At 50.5% G+C, this 16,400-nt stretch overlaps 1 protein-coding gene across 2 annotated transcripts in view; it reads left to right on the top strand.

Moving 5' to 3' along the window:
* The window catches only part of LOC144826433 (transient receptor potential cation channel subfamily M member 7-like), a 1,864,676-nt gene extending 1,848,513 nt beyond the window's left edge, over nucleotides 1-16,163 (top strand). Inside the window, exon 39 of one of the 2 annotated variants that reach the window (XM_078684758.1) lies at nucleotides 14,549-16,163. In XM_078684758.1, the coding sequence (XP_078540884.1) occupies nucleotides 14,549-14,673 (125 nt within the window). In that variant the 3' untranslated portion in view covers nucleotides 14,674-16,163. The remainder of the gene's footprint in view (nucleotides 1-14,548) is intronic. The other variant, XM_078684759.1, reaches the window with a different exon arrangement.
* The last annotated feature ends 237 nt before the right edge of the window (nucleotides 16,164-16,400 follow it).

Below are 16,400 nucleotides of genomic sequence, written 5' to 3'. Positions count from 1 at the left end.
ACTTGGGAGCCCCGGGCAGGACGCTGTGGCTGCTTCCGGCTTCTCTGTCCTGCCCCCGGCCGGCCTGACTTCCGGGTCGCGGCTGCGGGGGCGGAACTTCCGTCGGGCCGCGCTCTGGTTGGCCGGCCTGACAGACCACTTCCGGGTCGTCGCGGGCAGCGCGGCGACCCGTTTCAGGCACCTTTAGGCGGGGGCTAAAGTTACCGAGGGGTCGGCACCCTCGAAGAAAAAGTGAAAACGGGCGGCAAGGTCCCTGGCAGGGTGGGCACCTGCCAGGCGACAAAACACTCGAGAATAAGCGAGGTGGCACTCGCTTGGGGCGGCCAATGCCGGGTGGGCACCGGCCTCTTCAAAGAAAGCGCTCCCCCGCGCTACAAGCCACAAGAAAGCGCTCCAAAGCGCTATAGCCGAACAAAAGCGCTCCCAGGCGCTCGGAGGAATCTGCAAGCGCTTCCAAGCGCTAAGAGGCAATTCCAGCACTCCCAGCGCTAGAGGACAGCCCAAAGTCCAGCAAAAGTCCTCCAGGGGGGCAGGGGGGGGGCAAGGCTGGGCCCAGAGCCAGCACACTGGGTCTCCAGGCAGGGAGACACCCCAAGTGGCGGTCCTCTGGCCCAGCAGCAGCAGCAACAGCCCCCTCAGGATCCTGGCAGAGAACAAAAACTGTGGGGACACAGCCCCATTTTTATACAGCATTTCCCTTATTCAAGGGTGTAGAGTGGGGGCGGAACCAGTCGCAGCTGGTTCTTGAGTACTCTGTTTACCTCAACCACCCTCTCTATTCACTGGCAGGGCTTGGGTCATTAGACACACCACAGGGGGGCGGAGCCAGCATTGTGTGGGGAAAACCCAGCCCATCCAGGACACAGGTACACTCCTCCCACACATCACTCATGCTGATCTCCCACTCACCACCGGGCAGACCCATCCAGACTTCCTGGAGCCTGGCATGCCAGCCAGCTCCAGCCAATCACACGCCAGCACCCTCACAGCACACGTACAGCCATGTCTAGAAATGGCGCTTCCCTACTAGACACATACATGCTGCATACACCGTTGCGCAGCATTCACTCACACGAGTTCACACATACCAGACTCAAGCCTGTACACCCCACGCATCAGGAACTACCAGGGACACATACATTCCCCATGCATTCCTATGGGCGGGCAGGCCTAGCTCAGCACATGCACTCAGAGTGCGCACGCACTTTCCACTGGGACACAGTGAAAGTGCGCAGAATCCCAAAAATCACCATTGCCAGGTCACCATTTCACGCAAAAAGTCTAGGGGTGAACCTGCCCTAAGGGCCAAAGTCCAACACATACCAACTCTCCGTACATGATGTGTGTTCCGTGTGAGGTCATAAACCCTCGTTCCCTCCAGAGTAGGCCAAAATCGTGCGCTACTCCAAAGGCGTAACGACTATCAGTATAGATATTCACACATAGACCAGCGCTTAACTCACATGCTTTCGTTAAACATTATAGGGAACTTCCTCCACTACCCCTGCCGTTATCAAGTCATTCACAATATGTATCAAAGCTATTTCACCTTCTCTAGAAATCTTGTACTGAGGAACACGAGGTAAAACCGCTCCCTCCTTCACAGTAATGCGCACAGGAGGAATAATCATTTGACCCACATCAGTATCGGAAGTAGCCCATAACGTACTTGGAAGGGAAGCTAATGCGTCGGCCTCTTGCATGAGGCACGATCTCTAAATTTCTGGGTAGTTTTCATTCAAAATGACCCGCACCCCTTCAGGGGCACAGCGTTTTGTTGCACGAAAATGCTTTAGCATATCAAGTCCCATAATATTATCTGGTGTATTTGGAGACAATAAAAACGGACATGGGGCAGTGAATTTACCAACATGAAATGTAAGGGGTTGAGACAATGGGCTTAGTGAAGGTGTTCCATCGAACCCTATTCCTGTAATCGTTTCGCCAGACAGGGGAGCCCTTGGAACCAAGTGTTTAGACAGAGCACTTCGAGTAGCTCCTGTGTCGACCAGAAACTGATCAGTAAAACCCAAACCATGTGCTGATATATATGGACCCCTTTGATCGACTGGTACTTCAACCGATTCCACACCCCATCCTACGCAATCCTATGCATATCTATTATCCTGTGACTCAGTATTTTCTCCTCCAGCTATCTGGTATTGATTCCGCCGATCAAAAGTATTATGTTCAACCTGACCACGTCCCCTCTCTTCAAACCTACCACGATCATTCGCTCCACCTCTTGGTCCTGAATAACTATTCCGTGACCTTCCACTTCCTCGACCCCTCTGACTACGCTGTTCACGAAGTACCGGACAATCTGCGAGCCAATGTCCAAACTGCTTACAGTATGCACACTGATCCTCAGAAATGTCGGAACGAGGGGGAGACGTAACGTACGATCCTAGTCTACCCCTATCGTTCCCTCTCGATTGCGTAGCACAAACCTGTGCCAACATCACTTTCGTCTTTAAGTCCTTCGCTTTCTTATCACTACTTTCTTTAGCCTCTAGTTCCTGACGTTCATAATACTGAGCCATAGTTAATAAGGAGGCAGGCGTTGCCGTGGTCCATGAACTTTCACTAGCCTTTAATCGTTTTGCAATCTCCGGTAGGAGATTAGCCACATACTTATCTACGAATAAGTGCCTGCCCGTGTCCTCTGTTAATGATTGACCACTGTAATCATGGAATGCTTCCTCAAAACGTGAAAAGAAATCAGAAACCGATTCGTCTCGCTTCTGCTTACACAACGCTAACACTGTCCAATCTATTTTCTTAGGAGGGACAAGCGTTTTTAATTTATTCAAGATAGCTGTTGGCAAATCTAAAATCAACTGACACGGTTTACATGCAGGTTCCCTATCTGAATCAGCTCTCACTATGTCCTTCCAATCTGCACCTAATATCGTTCGATCGTCAAACTTTCGAATCATCCTCCACATATCAGGAGGCAATATCAGCCCAAAGAAAAGATCGATATCAACTAACGTCATAATACACGAAGAAATAGCACCCTCCACACCTTCATAGAAAGCTGCTGGATTTTTACGGGGGTCAGGCAAAGCATTCTTAAGTGCCATAACATCTGCTCTATTCCATGGCGTATAAACCCAATTATATATAAAGTAGCCCCTTGAATCCTTAGACGTCTTATCCTCATCCGTACCATCCCCTTTAGGAGGGACATACAAAGGTGCAGCTTCCCGCATAGGCAAAACATTAATTGCAACACTCTTATCTGATCCATAAATAGGGCACACTCGGGTATTTTCCGTCGATCCAGACGCTGATTGCTCTGATGCCTTGTTCGCCGCTCGCAATCGTGTCGCCTCATCTCGTAACTGAACCAACCGCCGGAAAAATTCGTCCGCATCTGAAAGAGCAAAAATACCTTTACGAAAATTCTCACGACCAACTGATATATCTTTAGGTTCCAACTCAGGAGAGTGTTTTCTAAACCGCTCAACAACTTCATCTGTAAAATGATTTAAAAAATACAACCGTTCCTTGTCAGACCACTGACTCATAAGATCATTAACCCCTGACACAGTTATAATATCACTGTTAAGTTTACGAGCAATCGAACGTAATTCCGTCATGCGTTCGGTATGTAACCTGCTACGCTGTTTATCCTGGCTATCCTCGTCCAAGTCCTCATCCGGAGCCGTAGGCTGAACATACGAGGCGGGCAACGATCTAACAATGAAAAATCATCTAATTCATTAGTAAGGACAGGATAAAGAGGACGTCTAATAGGAAACTGACCATTAACCTGCAAGTTACGTTCTCGACTCTCTTTCTCTTTCTGTTCCTGCAATTCCTTCTCCTGTAGCTGTAAAGCTTTATCCCGAGCAGCCTTTTGCTGCTCTTTGTCCGCCAAGGCTTCTGCACGCTTCATTCGTTCACGCACCGCTTTCTCCCACATCCGCACACAATCAAACATATCCTGTCTAGACCTGCGCTGAAACAAACACTGTTCTACATATTGGACTTTTCGCAAGTCGAATGACCCATGTAGTGGCCATTGCAACTCACGATCAGGTTTAGTGTATTTGTGCCATAACGTGCTATACATTATGGGAGGAAGGCCGAATTTAATGTACATTTCGCGATTAGGAGTCCCCTCTGGGGGAGCCGGCTGAGATTTATTTAATCGATAAGTGGTACCATTTCCAAAGCAGCACATTCCTCGGAGTGTGCTGAGAACAGGCATGTTCAAAATATCACGGAAAAAACGCGATATTACATAAAATGGCACTTAAGGGTACTTATGCACAATGTGCTGTTCAAACAAATTCAAAAGCAGAGAAATATCCCTACATGCCTGCCTATGTGAGGTGCACTCCACATATAATTCAAATCATAGGTCCAAACGTTAGCTAACTCATACAAATTCAAATTCAAATTCAAAAAGCCACAGTAAGTGTCAATAGACTACCTTACCAAACAGAAGCTTACCAAATATCTTCAAAAATGTCCAGATTCCAACTGCCAAGTTCCGTAGCCGAATCAGCCAAAACAGGCACTACACGACAAGCCAAACGATCAGAATCTCAGTCGGGGACTGGCGCCACCTGGAAGGTCAGATCAGAAGGAAAGGAAAAACACCGTGGGTACCAAGACTCGGGTCACTCAGTGGCAGCGTACGCGTCCATAGCGAGTTTCCAATCCTTCGTCGTGACCTCTCCTTCGGGCATCCGAGTCGCCGATGAGTCCCTTCGTGGTCGCCAATTGTGGTATCGGGTTCTATCAGGTCTACATACTTGCAGAAACTCTCTGACACCATGAAACAGAAGTTGGCACGGAAACTGAAAATGCAAAGAGACAAGTTTATTAGGACCCCATGGGGTGGTGGTACATTCCTACAGCACCCTTCGGCAATGCAAGAAGTATCACACCGAACATCGGTGCGCGACCTCTTTTATACAGTTTAACAGCAATAAAAAGGTAGGTGGTATACATTAGAACAGTTTTAGGTACATATATGGGCATTTTTGGAACACAGCCAACATGTGGGAGGGGTTTAATACCACTGGTCAGTTGGGAGGAACATTCCTAAGGAGTGACCACTCTCTAGTCCAAAGATCAGATGTACGCATGCGCGAGACTGACCATTACTAAAAATAGCCTGTTGCTGGGCAGGGTAAAGGTTCATTGGCATGAAGGAAGGACGAAAGGGCACGCTGACCACGAGGCCGCATGTTCATACAAAATGGAAGCCACCGAATACAAAATGGCCCCGCACGTTTAGTCAAGTTAACAGAAATGTTCGTGTAGCTGAGCTTAACGCTAACTCAGGTACTGCCAAATTACGACAGTGGTGGTGAAGTGATCCGGAGGTGGTATTGTGCTGATGATGAGGTAGTGCTGAGTGATGCTGTGCTGGTACTGATTGATGCTGTGGTGGTGCTGAGCCATGCTGAGGTGATGGTGCTGATGTGTGCTCAGGTGATGCTGAGTTGGTACTGTGCTAAGGTGTGGCCGCGCTCATGCTCAGTTTGTGCTGCGCTGATGCTGAAGAGGTGCTGCGGGGGGGATAATGCTGTGAGGAGTGCTAAAACAGTCTAGTTGCAGAGCTATGACAGTGTAGATGTTAGGAGTTGCAGAGATGTGACACTGATGATTAGAGAAATGGGAGAATTGTAACTGAAAATTGACAGGAGTGGGGGAATTATGTTTTTGTCATCGCCAGGCATATGAGAGCTGAGACATTTTAGCTGCTAGTGCTGTGGGGTCGTGGGAGAGATGTTCTTGGAGCTGCCAGGAATGGAAGTTGTGATGATGTAGCTGCAGGGAATGAGAGCTACGACGTTCCTTTGCAAATGGGTGGGAGACAACGAATCAGATAGCTGTTATGGCCTAGCTACCATGAGTGAAAGCTGTGATGCTCCAAGGGGGCAGGAGACCAGTGAAGGCCTCGCTCCCTGAGGTGTGGGATAGCTGTGACGCTCCAAGGGGGCAGGCAACCAGTGGTGGCCTCGCTCCCTCAGGTGTGGGAGAGCAGTGATGCCCTAAGGCAGTGGGAGACCAATGGTCGCTGAGCTCCCTGCAACATGAGAGAACTGTGATGGCCTTGCTGTGGGAGTGAGAGAACTGTGACATGTTCACTGCCAAGGTGTGTGTGGGTAGGCCGGTAACATGCCATCTTGTGTTGGTAGGGAAAGTTATGCTGGACAAACAATGAACATCTGGTGGACTACAGGTAAACAGGAGTGTGCGGATTAGGGAAACTCAGGGCTGTGTTTGGCTGGTTAGCATGTAGAAGAGTGACACAAAACGACATTGGGAAGACATGTTTTGAACTCTGGAGAGGACAGTTTTTCGAACAGAACATAGTGGCTTACTTGTGGAAAGCAAGCTGAACATTGTTCACACAACTGACATACTAGGCTTTTTTTAATTGCAAAACTCCCTCTACCCTGGGCACATAACTTTATTGCAAAAGGCATAGATCTTAGATCAATTTGTGTCGGAAAGTTGTAGAAGAGGAGGCCTGGGGAATTGTCGAGGGAAAGTAAAATGTGTCCCAAGTTCTGAGTCTTGATCCTCTGGAATGGAGGTGATGGTTAATAAGGATGCTCACCCAGTGGTAATAATGAGTGCAGTAGATGGGCTAATGTCGTACAGCACAAAACACAGGTCCTCAGAGCCTAACCATGCTGACAGCAAGCTCTGAACGCTTATCCCCGCCATGTGAAACTCATTGGGGGTGAAGACAAAGCACACACTAACAAGGCTGTTGACTGGTAAATCCCATCACAAAGGACAAAAGAGATAAACAAACGCTATGTTCCTTGAAAGCAAGCCAGAGACACTCTTGCATTGCCAAAAGAAGCCCAAAACAAACCCAACACCACATAACGCAAACTAGTTGTTAAAAAGTATGCACACAACAGGAGTAGATGGAAGCAAGCATCTTTATTGGCTTTAACATAACCTTAAAACAATTGTGCAGGGCGTGGCCAAGATGGCGACGGAGTGAGACGTTTTCTGCGTTCCCTCCGGCGCCGAATTCAACAAAGCGCCGAATAGCACCCCCGGGACCGTGCTTTGACCGGTGGTTCTGTTGCCAAGGAACACCGGAGCATAGTGGCTGCGTTCTGGTGGCGGCGCTAGTCCCTCGGAGAGTCCCGCGAGGAGAGGCGCGCTCTTGGAGCGGAAGCGGTGGAGGGCCTGTCCGACGCCGGACTGGAGTAGGAGGGAAGCCGACAGGAAGTGCAGGCAGAGCGGTCGCCGTAAGGAGATGGAGGTCGGCCCGATGCCTGGAGCGGCGCCTCAGTGGCCTCAGTAGCCGACGGGATCTCCGGAGGTCGGCGTTTGCCCCACTGCCCCACTGCCCCCTTCCCGTGTGTCGAGCTGTGTGGAGCGGCGGCGGAGCCGGGGGCTGAGTGCGGATCGGCGGAGCGGAGGCCCTGCAGAACGGAAGGAGGTGAGCGCCTGGAGGCAGCCGGGGGGCTCAGGACCGCGATCTGGCACGCGAAGGGCGCCGACTGATCCGGACTGCTGGGCGGGAATTGCGAGGAGACGGCATTGGGCTCTGGCCGAGAGAGAGGACGGCCTGGTGCAGGTTGGGCGGCCCCCCCTGAGTGGGTCAACTGAGGATTGCGGCCACAAGTAGCCTACGCTTGCAGGGCACCCTGGACGGCGGCGGCCTATAGTGGAGGGGGAGGCGAGGCACCTGGAGTCTCAGCTGCGACCTACCACCTGAGTGAGGCTCGGCTCGGAGGGCCTGTGCCGTGCAGCGAACCTGGGCGCCATTAAATCGGGGAGCAGTGGCCCGGACATGTGAGGCGCTCTCTGGTCTTTGGGGGCACGGGCACCACTGACCTGTGACCTGGTGGGGGCTGTCGCAAGATCTGAAGGGCTGGCCGTGAAGTGGAGCGGACCTGCTATAGCGGCCCTAGCACCTCGAAGAAGGACACAGGGAGGCCCGCGGTGTGGAGCAGGGGAGGGGGGCCCGCCTCGGTCACCTCACCTCGTGGACGGCGATTGACGCTGTGGGTTGTGGTCGCCGGCGAATTGTGGTCGGCTTGGGGAGACGCACACAACCGATCTTGTGATGGCGAACAACCAGAGGAGGGGGAAGACTAACAAGGATGGCCTGGCCAGGGGCTCCCATCTTCCGCCATCGCCTGGGGCGAGCTCCTCCTCCACGTCAGGGGACGGTGAGGCGCCGGTCACAAAAGCATTCATGACTGAGCTGTTTGCTTCCATTAAAGATGACATCTCAGAGCTGCGGTCCCAGCTCGCGTCGGACCTTAGGGAGGTGAGGAGAGACCTGGATGGGGTTGGCGAGAGGGTAGCCACCCTAGAGGACCATGATCTTACTCTGGCTAATGATGTCCATCAGCTGCAACAGGACGTGCTGCGTCTTAGGGAACAGAATCTGGACCTGCAGTCCCACGCGGAGGACCTGGAGAACCGCTCCAGGCGGAACAACGTCCGTATTAAGTCGGTACCATGGGACGGGGAGTCCGGCGATCTGAGAGGCTATGTCCTGGAGCTGTTCCGGCAGATCTTGGGCGACGAAGAAATTACGGATGTCAAGATGGACAGGGCCCATAGAGTTGGTCTTCCTAGGCGCGGGGGGGGCCCTCCGCCGGACATCCTAGTCTGCGTCCACGATTTTCAGTTGAAAGAGCGCATTCTGAAGAAGGCCCGGGAGGCTACGTCTATCCAGTTTCGTGGGCACCACCCGCAGCTGTACCAGGATTTGGCAGCTTCTACTCTACGGAAACGGCGTGAGTTCAGACCAGTGACTGCCTTCCTGCGGGACCGCAACATTGCTTACTCCTGGGGCCACCCGTTCCGCATCATATTTCGTTGGAACAACAGGCTTGAACAGATCAGGTCCCTTCAAGTGGCCATGGATCTACTGGGGATCGACGGACCGGATGCTTCACCTGGCGATAGGAGTCCCTCTGCAAGGGGCCGGCGAAGGTCCCCCTCCTGGCACAGGGTGGGCGGGGAGGGGGGGAGGAGGGTGCCTGACAGGCCCACCAGCATGCAAGAACGGGTCGACGCGGTGGCCTCGGTTGCCACCGCCACGCTGTCTGCCTCTCAGCTTGGTTCCGGGGCGGCGTGATTTCTGAAGAGGGATCTGGCTGGCGCCGGAGGGGCGCACCCCTGCAGGTATCGTGGGTTCGTATGTACTTTGTGAGAAGACGCCCAGGTACGAGATTCGTGGGGGACATCGGCCGATGTCTCCTCGCCATCCCATGGAGGACTCTTTTTGGACTTTTGATGGTTTGTGAGGGGGTTTCCGGGGGGGGGAGGGTCTTGGAGGGGCTGTTTGGGGTGTTGGGGTTGGGGGTGAGGGGGGGTGTTGGTGGTGACGCGGTCGTGCTGTGGATAGTGTTGTGTGGTGGTGAGAGGGAGACTGGGAGGTGCTGTTGGTATGGGGGATGCGAGGCGGGTAGGCATGGGACTCGAGGTTGGGACAGTGGGGCGGAGGGTTGGCGGGAGCCTGATCTTAACATGTGTTGTAACCAGGGCATCTTCCGGCAGGGGTGGAGGGCATGCCCCCGAGTTATAGAGGATTCTTGTTTTTTGTCTCCCGATGCCTGTTAGCATAGGGACCTGGAATGTTAAGGGACTGAACTCTCCGCAGAAAAGGCAAAGGGTGTGGAAATATATAACAGACCGCCAATTAGATATAGTGGGTCTGCAGGAAACTCACCTTACACGCACGGATGAGCTGCGTCTTAAGCATAAGGCATATCCTCTGATATACAGATCCTCTGCGTCCACAAAGCACAAGGGGGTGGCCCTCCTCTTCCATGCTTCGCTGCGTTTCCAGCCTGTGGCGATACGCACGGACAGGGAGGGCCGCTGGTTGATGGTGAGGGGGCTGGTTCAGGGGAGGCTCTGTACCTTTGTTGTGCTGTATGTTCCTAATACTGGCCAGAATAAGTTTTTGCAAGGTTTACTGCATAAAGTGGGTGATTTTGTTGAAGGGCAGTTGTTCATCATGGGGGACTGTAATTTGGTGTGGGACGGGGCGCTGGACTGTTCTGGCGCTCGCAGGGCGGATACTGGTGTGTTCTCAGAGGTGTCACGGCAAAAAGTTGCGGACATGGGGTTGGTTGATGGGTGGCGGTTTCTACATCCAACGTCCAGGGATTACACGTTTTTTTCTCATGTACACCGCTCATATTCACGACTGGACCATATATTCCTTAGCCAGGCTCTTAGAGGAGATGTCCTTGACTCCACCATACTGCCCCTCTCGGTCTCGGACCACAGCATGCTGGTACTTACTCTGCGCTGGTCGTCGGCAGGCTCCGGGCAACGGAAATGGTATTTCCCGGCTTCGGTGCTTCGGGACGAGGCTTCTAACAAGGCGCTGCGGGTGGCCATTAGGGAGTTCTTTGCCCTCAATCCACCGTCTGATACCTCAGTACCCAACACGTGGGATGCCTTTAAGGCGTCCATCAGGGGCACTTGCTTGGGCCTTAACGCACAACTCAATAGGATGCGACGCAAGGAGAGGGAGGCCCTGGAGGCTGAACTGGCTTCTCTCGAGCAGGCGCATAAACTCAACCCCTCGAGGGTGACCCTCCGGCCTCTCACGGCGGTACGGGGGAAACTGAGGGCCCATTACAGTAACAGGGCGGAGTTCACCCTACTGAGGTTGGGCCGACAGTCCTACTCTTGTGGTAACAAGGTGGGGAGGCACTTGGCCCGACAGCTTCGTGACAGGTGGGAACGTGAGTACATTGGAGGGATCCGCGACTCTGCTGGACAGCTGCAGCATCGGGACGAGACGAAGGCGGCCATCTTCGGTCGCTTTTACTCGGACCTATACAAGGGGGAACAACTAGGAACGGCTGCCCAGAAAGAATACCTGGGGCGTCTACCCCTTCCGCAGGTGTCTAAGGAATGGAATGAGCTCTTAGGGGCACCGATTACCAGGGAGGAGGTGCTAGCGGCTATTATGAACTTGAAGCTTCACAAGGCGCCTGGCCCGGACGGTTACACTGCTGTGTTTTACAAATCTTACGCTTCCGAGCTCTGCGACTTCTTGGTCGCCCTTTTTAATGACGTGGCCACCTCTGGTTCCTCCACTGGCTCCCTGGCGGAGGCGATGATTACGGTCTTGCCAAAGCCGGGGAAGGATCCGACACAATGCGCCTCCTTTCGCCCGATAGCGCTTCTTAATTTGGACGCCAAACTGTATTCGGCGATCCTGGCACGTAGGCTACAAGACCTTATGCCGGCGCTGATCCATCCGGACCAGTCTGGCTTTATCAAGGGGCGCCAGACGCATGATAACACACGTCGGGTGGTGCATCTAATAGAAAAAGCGGAGCGATTTCGTATACCGGCGGTCCTAGTGGGCCTGGACGCCGAGAAGGCCTTCGATAGGGTGGACTGGGGGTTCCTATTCAATACCATGACTGCCTTTGGTTTTTCGGAGACCTTCATCACTATGGTGAGGGCTAATTACTGCTGCCCCCGGTCCCGGGTTGCGGTGAATGGTCATATGTCAGCGTTCTTTGCTCACACTCGAGGCACTAGACAGGGTTGCCCTCTGTCCCCCCTGCTATTCGCGCTGAGCATCGAGCCGCTGGCGGTGGCGGTGCGGGAGCATGACGGGATCCGAGGTTTACCATTCGCGGGGGAACAGCATAAGATTTCGCTCTTCGCGGACGATGTCTTGTTCTCTATTACTGATCCGGAGAGCTCGCTTCCTTGCGTCAGGGAGGCCTTGTTGGACTTTGAGGGAGTGGCGGGCTTTAAGGTCAACTATAGCAAGTCGCACATCCTGAATCTTACCCTGTCGCAGGTCGAGAGGGACCGGGTGCGGCCGCTGACTCCGTTGGCCTGGGCCACGGGTTCGATTGTCTACCTGGGGGTCCATCTGACTCCGACGGTGGGCGGGCTGTTCCAGGCCAATTTCCCATCTTTGCTGGCGAAATCCCGGGCGGAATTGGACAGGTGGAAGCCAAAATTTCTGTCATGGCTGGGCAGAATCCATGCCGTGAAGATGGTCCTCCTCCCTAAATTCTTATATTTGTTCCAAGCCTTGCCTATCCCCATGGGCAGCGATTTCTTTCGGCGCCTCAAGACTTATTTATTGCGTTTCGTGTGGCAGGGGGGTCAGGCACGGGTCTCCTATGCAGTTCTCCGTCGACCGAGATCAGAGGGTGGGGTTGGGCTCCCGGACCTGCAGTTATATTACAAAGCGGCGCAACTGAGAGTTTTGGTAGAGTGGTCGCAACAGACCTCCGAGAAACACTGGCTCCATATGGACCGATGCGTTGCCGGTAGGTCAATCTGGGACCTGGCCTGGAAACCGAAGAAGGACCGCCCCCTCAATGCATATATCAGCACTCCCACCAGCACGGTGTTGAAGGTGTGGGACTCACTGGCGGGAGATGACCGTTGGACCACGTTCCCTTCGCCGTTTACGCCCTTGCATTACAACCCAGCTTTCCCGCCGGCGCTACATGAAGGGCCGTTTGCGGTGTGGAGGGAGGGGGGGTGTCGGGCGTTGACCCATTTGTTCCACGGCCTGGACACCCTCACTTTCGCTAACTGTATGAGAGATTATGGGGTCCCCCAGACTGAACAATTCCGGCATGTTCAGCTGCTTCATTGGGCTACGTCGCCTGGAGTGGTGGAGGCGGCTACGAGACCACCGACGCCGTTTGAAGCCTTTATTTTGCGGACGTCTGCCATGAAGGGGGCCATTTCCTTCATTTACCAGCTGTTGCTTCAATCGACGATAGCTCCTCGACCTCGTTATATGGGGCAATGGGAGGAAATGCTGGGGCGAGATGTCTCGGACGCGGAATGGTCGGCGCTGTGGCGCGACTTGACGTCCTTTAACCATTCCTTGCACTTGAGGGAAGCCCACCTCAAAACGGTCATGCAATGGTATATGTGCCCGACTAGGCTTCACCGCATTTTCCCGGGGACCTCGGATAAGTGCTGGAGGGGTTGCGGACTTCTGGGGGACTTCCGCCATATCTGGTGGGACTGCCCGGTGATCCGTCCGTACTGGGAGGAAATCCTCTCCCACATGAAGGACATATTGACTTATCCCATTGATGACTCTATGGCCTGTGTCCTGCTAGGGCTGCGTGACCCTGGCCTCGTCTATCAGACCAGGGCAGATAAAAAGATTTTGTGGCTGTGCCTCGGCGCAGCGAAGCTCACACTGGCTGCGGCCTGGAAGAAGAAGGAGGCCCCGGCGGTCTCATTGTGGCATGCGCGGCTGTGGAGGTTGCTCAGTCTGGAGAGAGTGGCGGACATCTTCCTGGGCCAGTATAAGAATTTCCGATATCAGTGGGGTCCTCTGGTTACGTTTCTTTCTAAGGGGTTGCCCTCGGCCGTATGTCCGGCCTCTTTGAGGTCGATGCACCTCTTTCAAGTGTGATGTGGATATGATTGAGTGTTGAGTGAATGGCGTCACCACCGGGGGGGAGGGAGGGGGTGGGATGGGGATGTTGGTTGTTTTGGTTTTTTGGGCTGTGGAGGATCCACGAATTGTTTATCTGCACCGCTTGTATGGAACTTGGAGGTCTGGGGTCCGGCACATTGCGGCACTGGTCGTCTTAGCTGGACCGACCTAATGATAAGCTGGTAGAACACTGTGTACAGTGGTCCTAATTGCTATGTTGTCTCGAGCCTGGACTGGATATGCGTATGATATGGTTTGGGTCATTGCTGATGTGCGTACAAGGATTTTCCCTTGATTTTGGGTACTGTGCGGTTCCCCCGCAGCCCTTTGTTTATTTTCCTATGCAACTCAAAATAAAATAAAAATTTTACAAAAAAAAAAAAACAATTGTGCAGAAAGGGGGAAGGAATGGCGCCCAAGAGCAGCTGCTGAGTCCTAGGAGTCTTGTAGGCTTTAGAACCGTTCCCCTGAGCTCCAAATTCATGGGCGGGTCGTGGTAGGGGGCAGCACAGACGGGCAGGAAACAATTATAACAAAGGCACACACATAGCCACTCAAACGATGTTCGCTTGTGTGACGACCTGTTCAGAATTTTAAAAAAAGTTCTTGACAGAAAATAAAATAGAACATACAGAAGCTGACAATTCATGCAGCGTTGCTCAAGTGGAATGAAGGATTTACAAAAAGGAGGGACCATGAAGACAAATTACTCACTGTCAAGCAAGGAATTTAGAAACGCATGCAGTTAGACAAATGAAAGGGGATGGGTGGAGTTCAAGCCCACAAAGTAGATACAACAGATGATCCTGACCGGGCAAGCACTGTCTAGGCTCGACCTAAAAATAGCTGGGATTGTTGATCAACAGAGTGTAAAAATCCAGTTTTCATTCAGCTTTACCTACAAATAAGCAAACTCGGTGCCACTAAATTTCATTATCAGTAAATTTGCTTTTTGTCACATGTTCATTTGAGAAATCACGAAAACATGACTGAAAATAGCAATATCTTATTTAGTGTGTTAACTATATCATTCATAATTTTAGCAGACATGCATTTTGAGAAATGGCTTGAGCAGGTATAATTAAAATGTTGACATTTTATTTTCTAAAATCTAGCTTTTTGCTTTCAATTTAGATCTGAAGCGGAATGAATATTTACCAGTCAAAGAAACATTTGCCCATGATGATTCTTCAAGTGTTACATTCCAGCCTGGAAACAATATTGACAAACCTCAGCAGCCTGTACGTGTGGTGCTATAATGGAACTTCTTACTTCTGGATGCCTCTTGGGAAAACTTTAATCCAGGACTACTTCCTTTGCAAAGGATTAATCATTGGGCCAGACTGTTTTTTTGAAGCTACTAAACCTGTGATCAGAACTTACTCCTTGGGCGCAATATCAGAATGGGTGATTTTTCTGCAATCATCTTTTGATCGACAAGGGCATTGGCGTTTGTCGATCATTTATCAAAGCATATGTACATATTGAAACATGCAATTTATGCCAGGTTATTTTCCTATGGAAATAGACATTATGTTGACTGGTACATAGAAAACCAATACTTTTAGGTGACATGATGGCATGTTTTGATGACTTCATCATGCAATAGCATTTTTAAAGGTGTTTTTGTCTCTGGGTCATAAATACAATACCTTTTTTATATGGTTCTCCAATTGCACTTCATAAATCATGTTATATCCTTACTCTCCTATTGAAATTACCTTGTGGGATGCATTTTTAGTATGTTGGTGACAATAATATGTAGTATATCGCCATCATGAAAACGTATAAAATCTTAGAAGATACTCAAAGGCAACTTTCTCTTAATTTTCATTTTAAAAAAAGCCTCTTTCAAAATATTAAATTCCTGTCTGTTATATTTTTTTAATGAGATTGTATATTAAGCAGCTATGCAATGGCCAACATAGTGCCATATGAGATACATGGATGTGCCTTATTAACCACGTTTCAGTGGGCATGCAGCAGAGTAGTGGAGTACCGCTCTATCTGAGTGGCATAGCCATGAACTGTTCTTACCAGTCTTGCTTAATATAAAATGCAATTCCAAAGAATAGGGTTAAGATGCCCTAGTTTAGTCCTATATGTCTTCCTAGGGGATTATTATTCCAATTATAATTGATCACTTGCAGGAACTGTGATACATACCTGATTATACCTTTTCATAGAAAGCGCAAACAAGGTCCAAAGCATACCACTTGAAGAATTGTCCATCATCTGAAAGACTTTAATTATTAAAATAAAAAAGATGCAGATTACTATTGTGTATTAACTTGTGAATTCACCCTTAAGAATGCACAGGGTTCAGATCTTCTGTGATATCATAGGACTAGGATGCAGAAAGAGCAACAGCAAGGAGGGCAGTTTAGGAGGACAGGTACTTTTTATACACATGAAATCTCCATATGTTGTATCAACCTTCTCATAACTTCAGTGACTGTACTATTTCTGAACTGTAGAGAAACATCTCCAGTCAATATTTCTTAAAGAATGTTTTTAAAAAAAGTTATAAAAATATATTGGAAATGGTCATCTTTTAAAAAAATCAAATGATGGTCTTAATTTGGAAATGTATACTAAAATGTAATTGAGATTTTAAATATGGTTATCCAGGCATGTTAAACTGTTTCCTATTTGATATGAAAAAGCAACTTTGCTATTGTTGGGATAGCTATTTTCAAAACAATTAACTATTTCGTGTGTAACCTGCATTAAAAATATACACATGTTCTGCGTTTGTTTGCAATTTTAAAACTGCAGTCAAATCTGAAACCTCTTCATGGTCTACTATAAAGATTTTTCTGTCCTTATATTTTCATTCTTTTGATATGCTATACCATTCACAATTCACGTTCTGCTCCCTATTTGTAAAGCTTTATACCACCTATTTCCTATCTAAAGGAAAGAGGGCTCAGTAGAGTAGAAAGATTGAATGTAGAATATGGGGAAGGAGTGTTTTGTATTGTGT

The sequence above is a fragment of the Lissotriton helveticus genome, chromosome 3_2, assembly GCF_964261635.1.
Source record: "Lissotriton helveticus chromosome 3_2, aLisHel1.1, whole genome shotgun sequence".
NCBI classification, from domain to species: Eukaryota; Metazoa; Chordata; class Amphibia; order Caudata; family Salamandridae; genus Lissotriton; species Lissotriton helveticus.
Note: the sequence above shows the minus strand (reverse complement) of the source record. Positions and strands in the feature narration are given on the sequence as shown.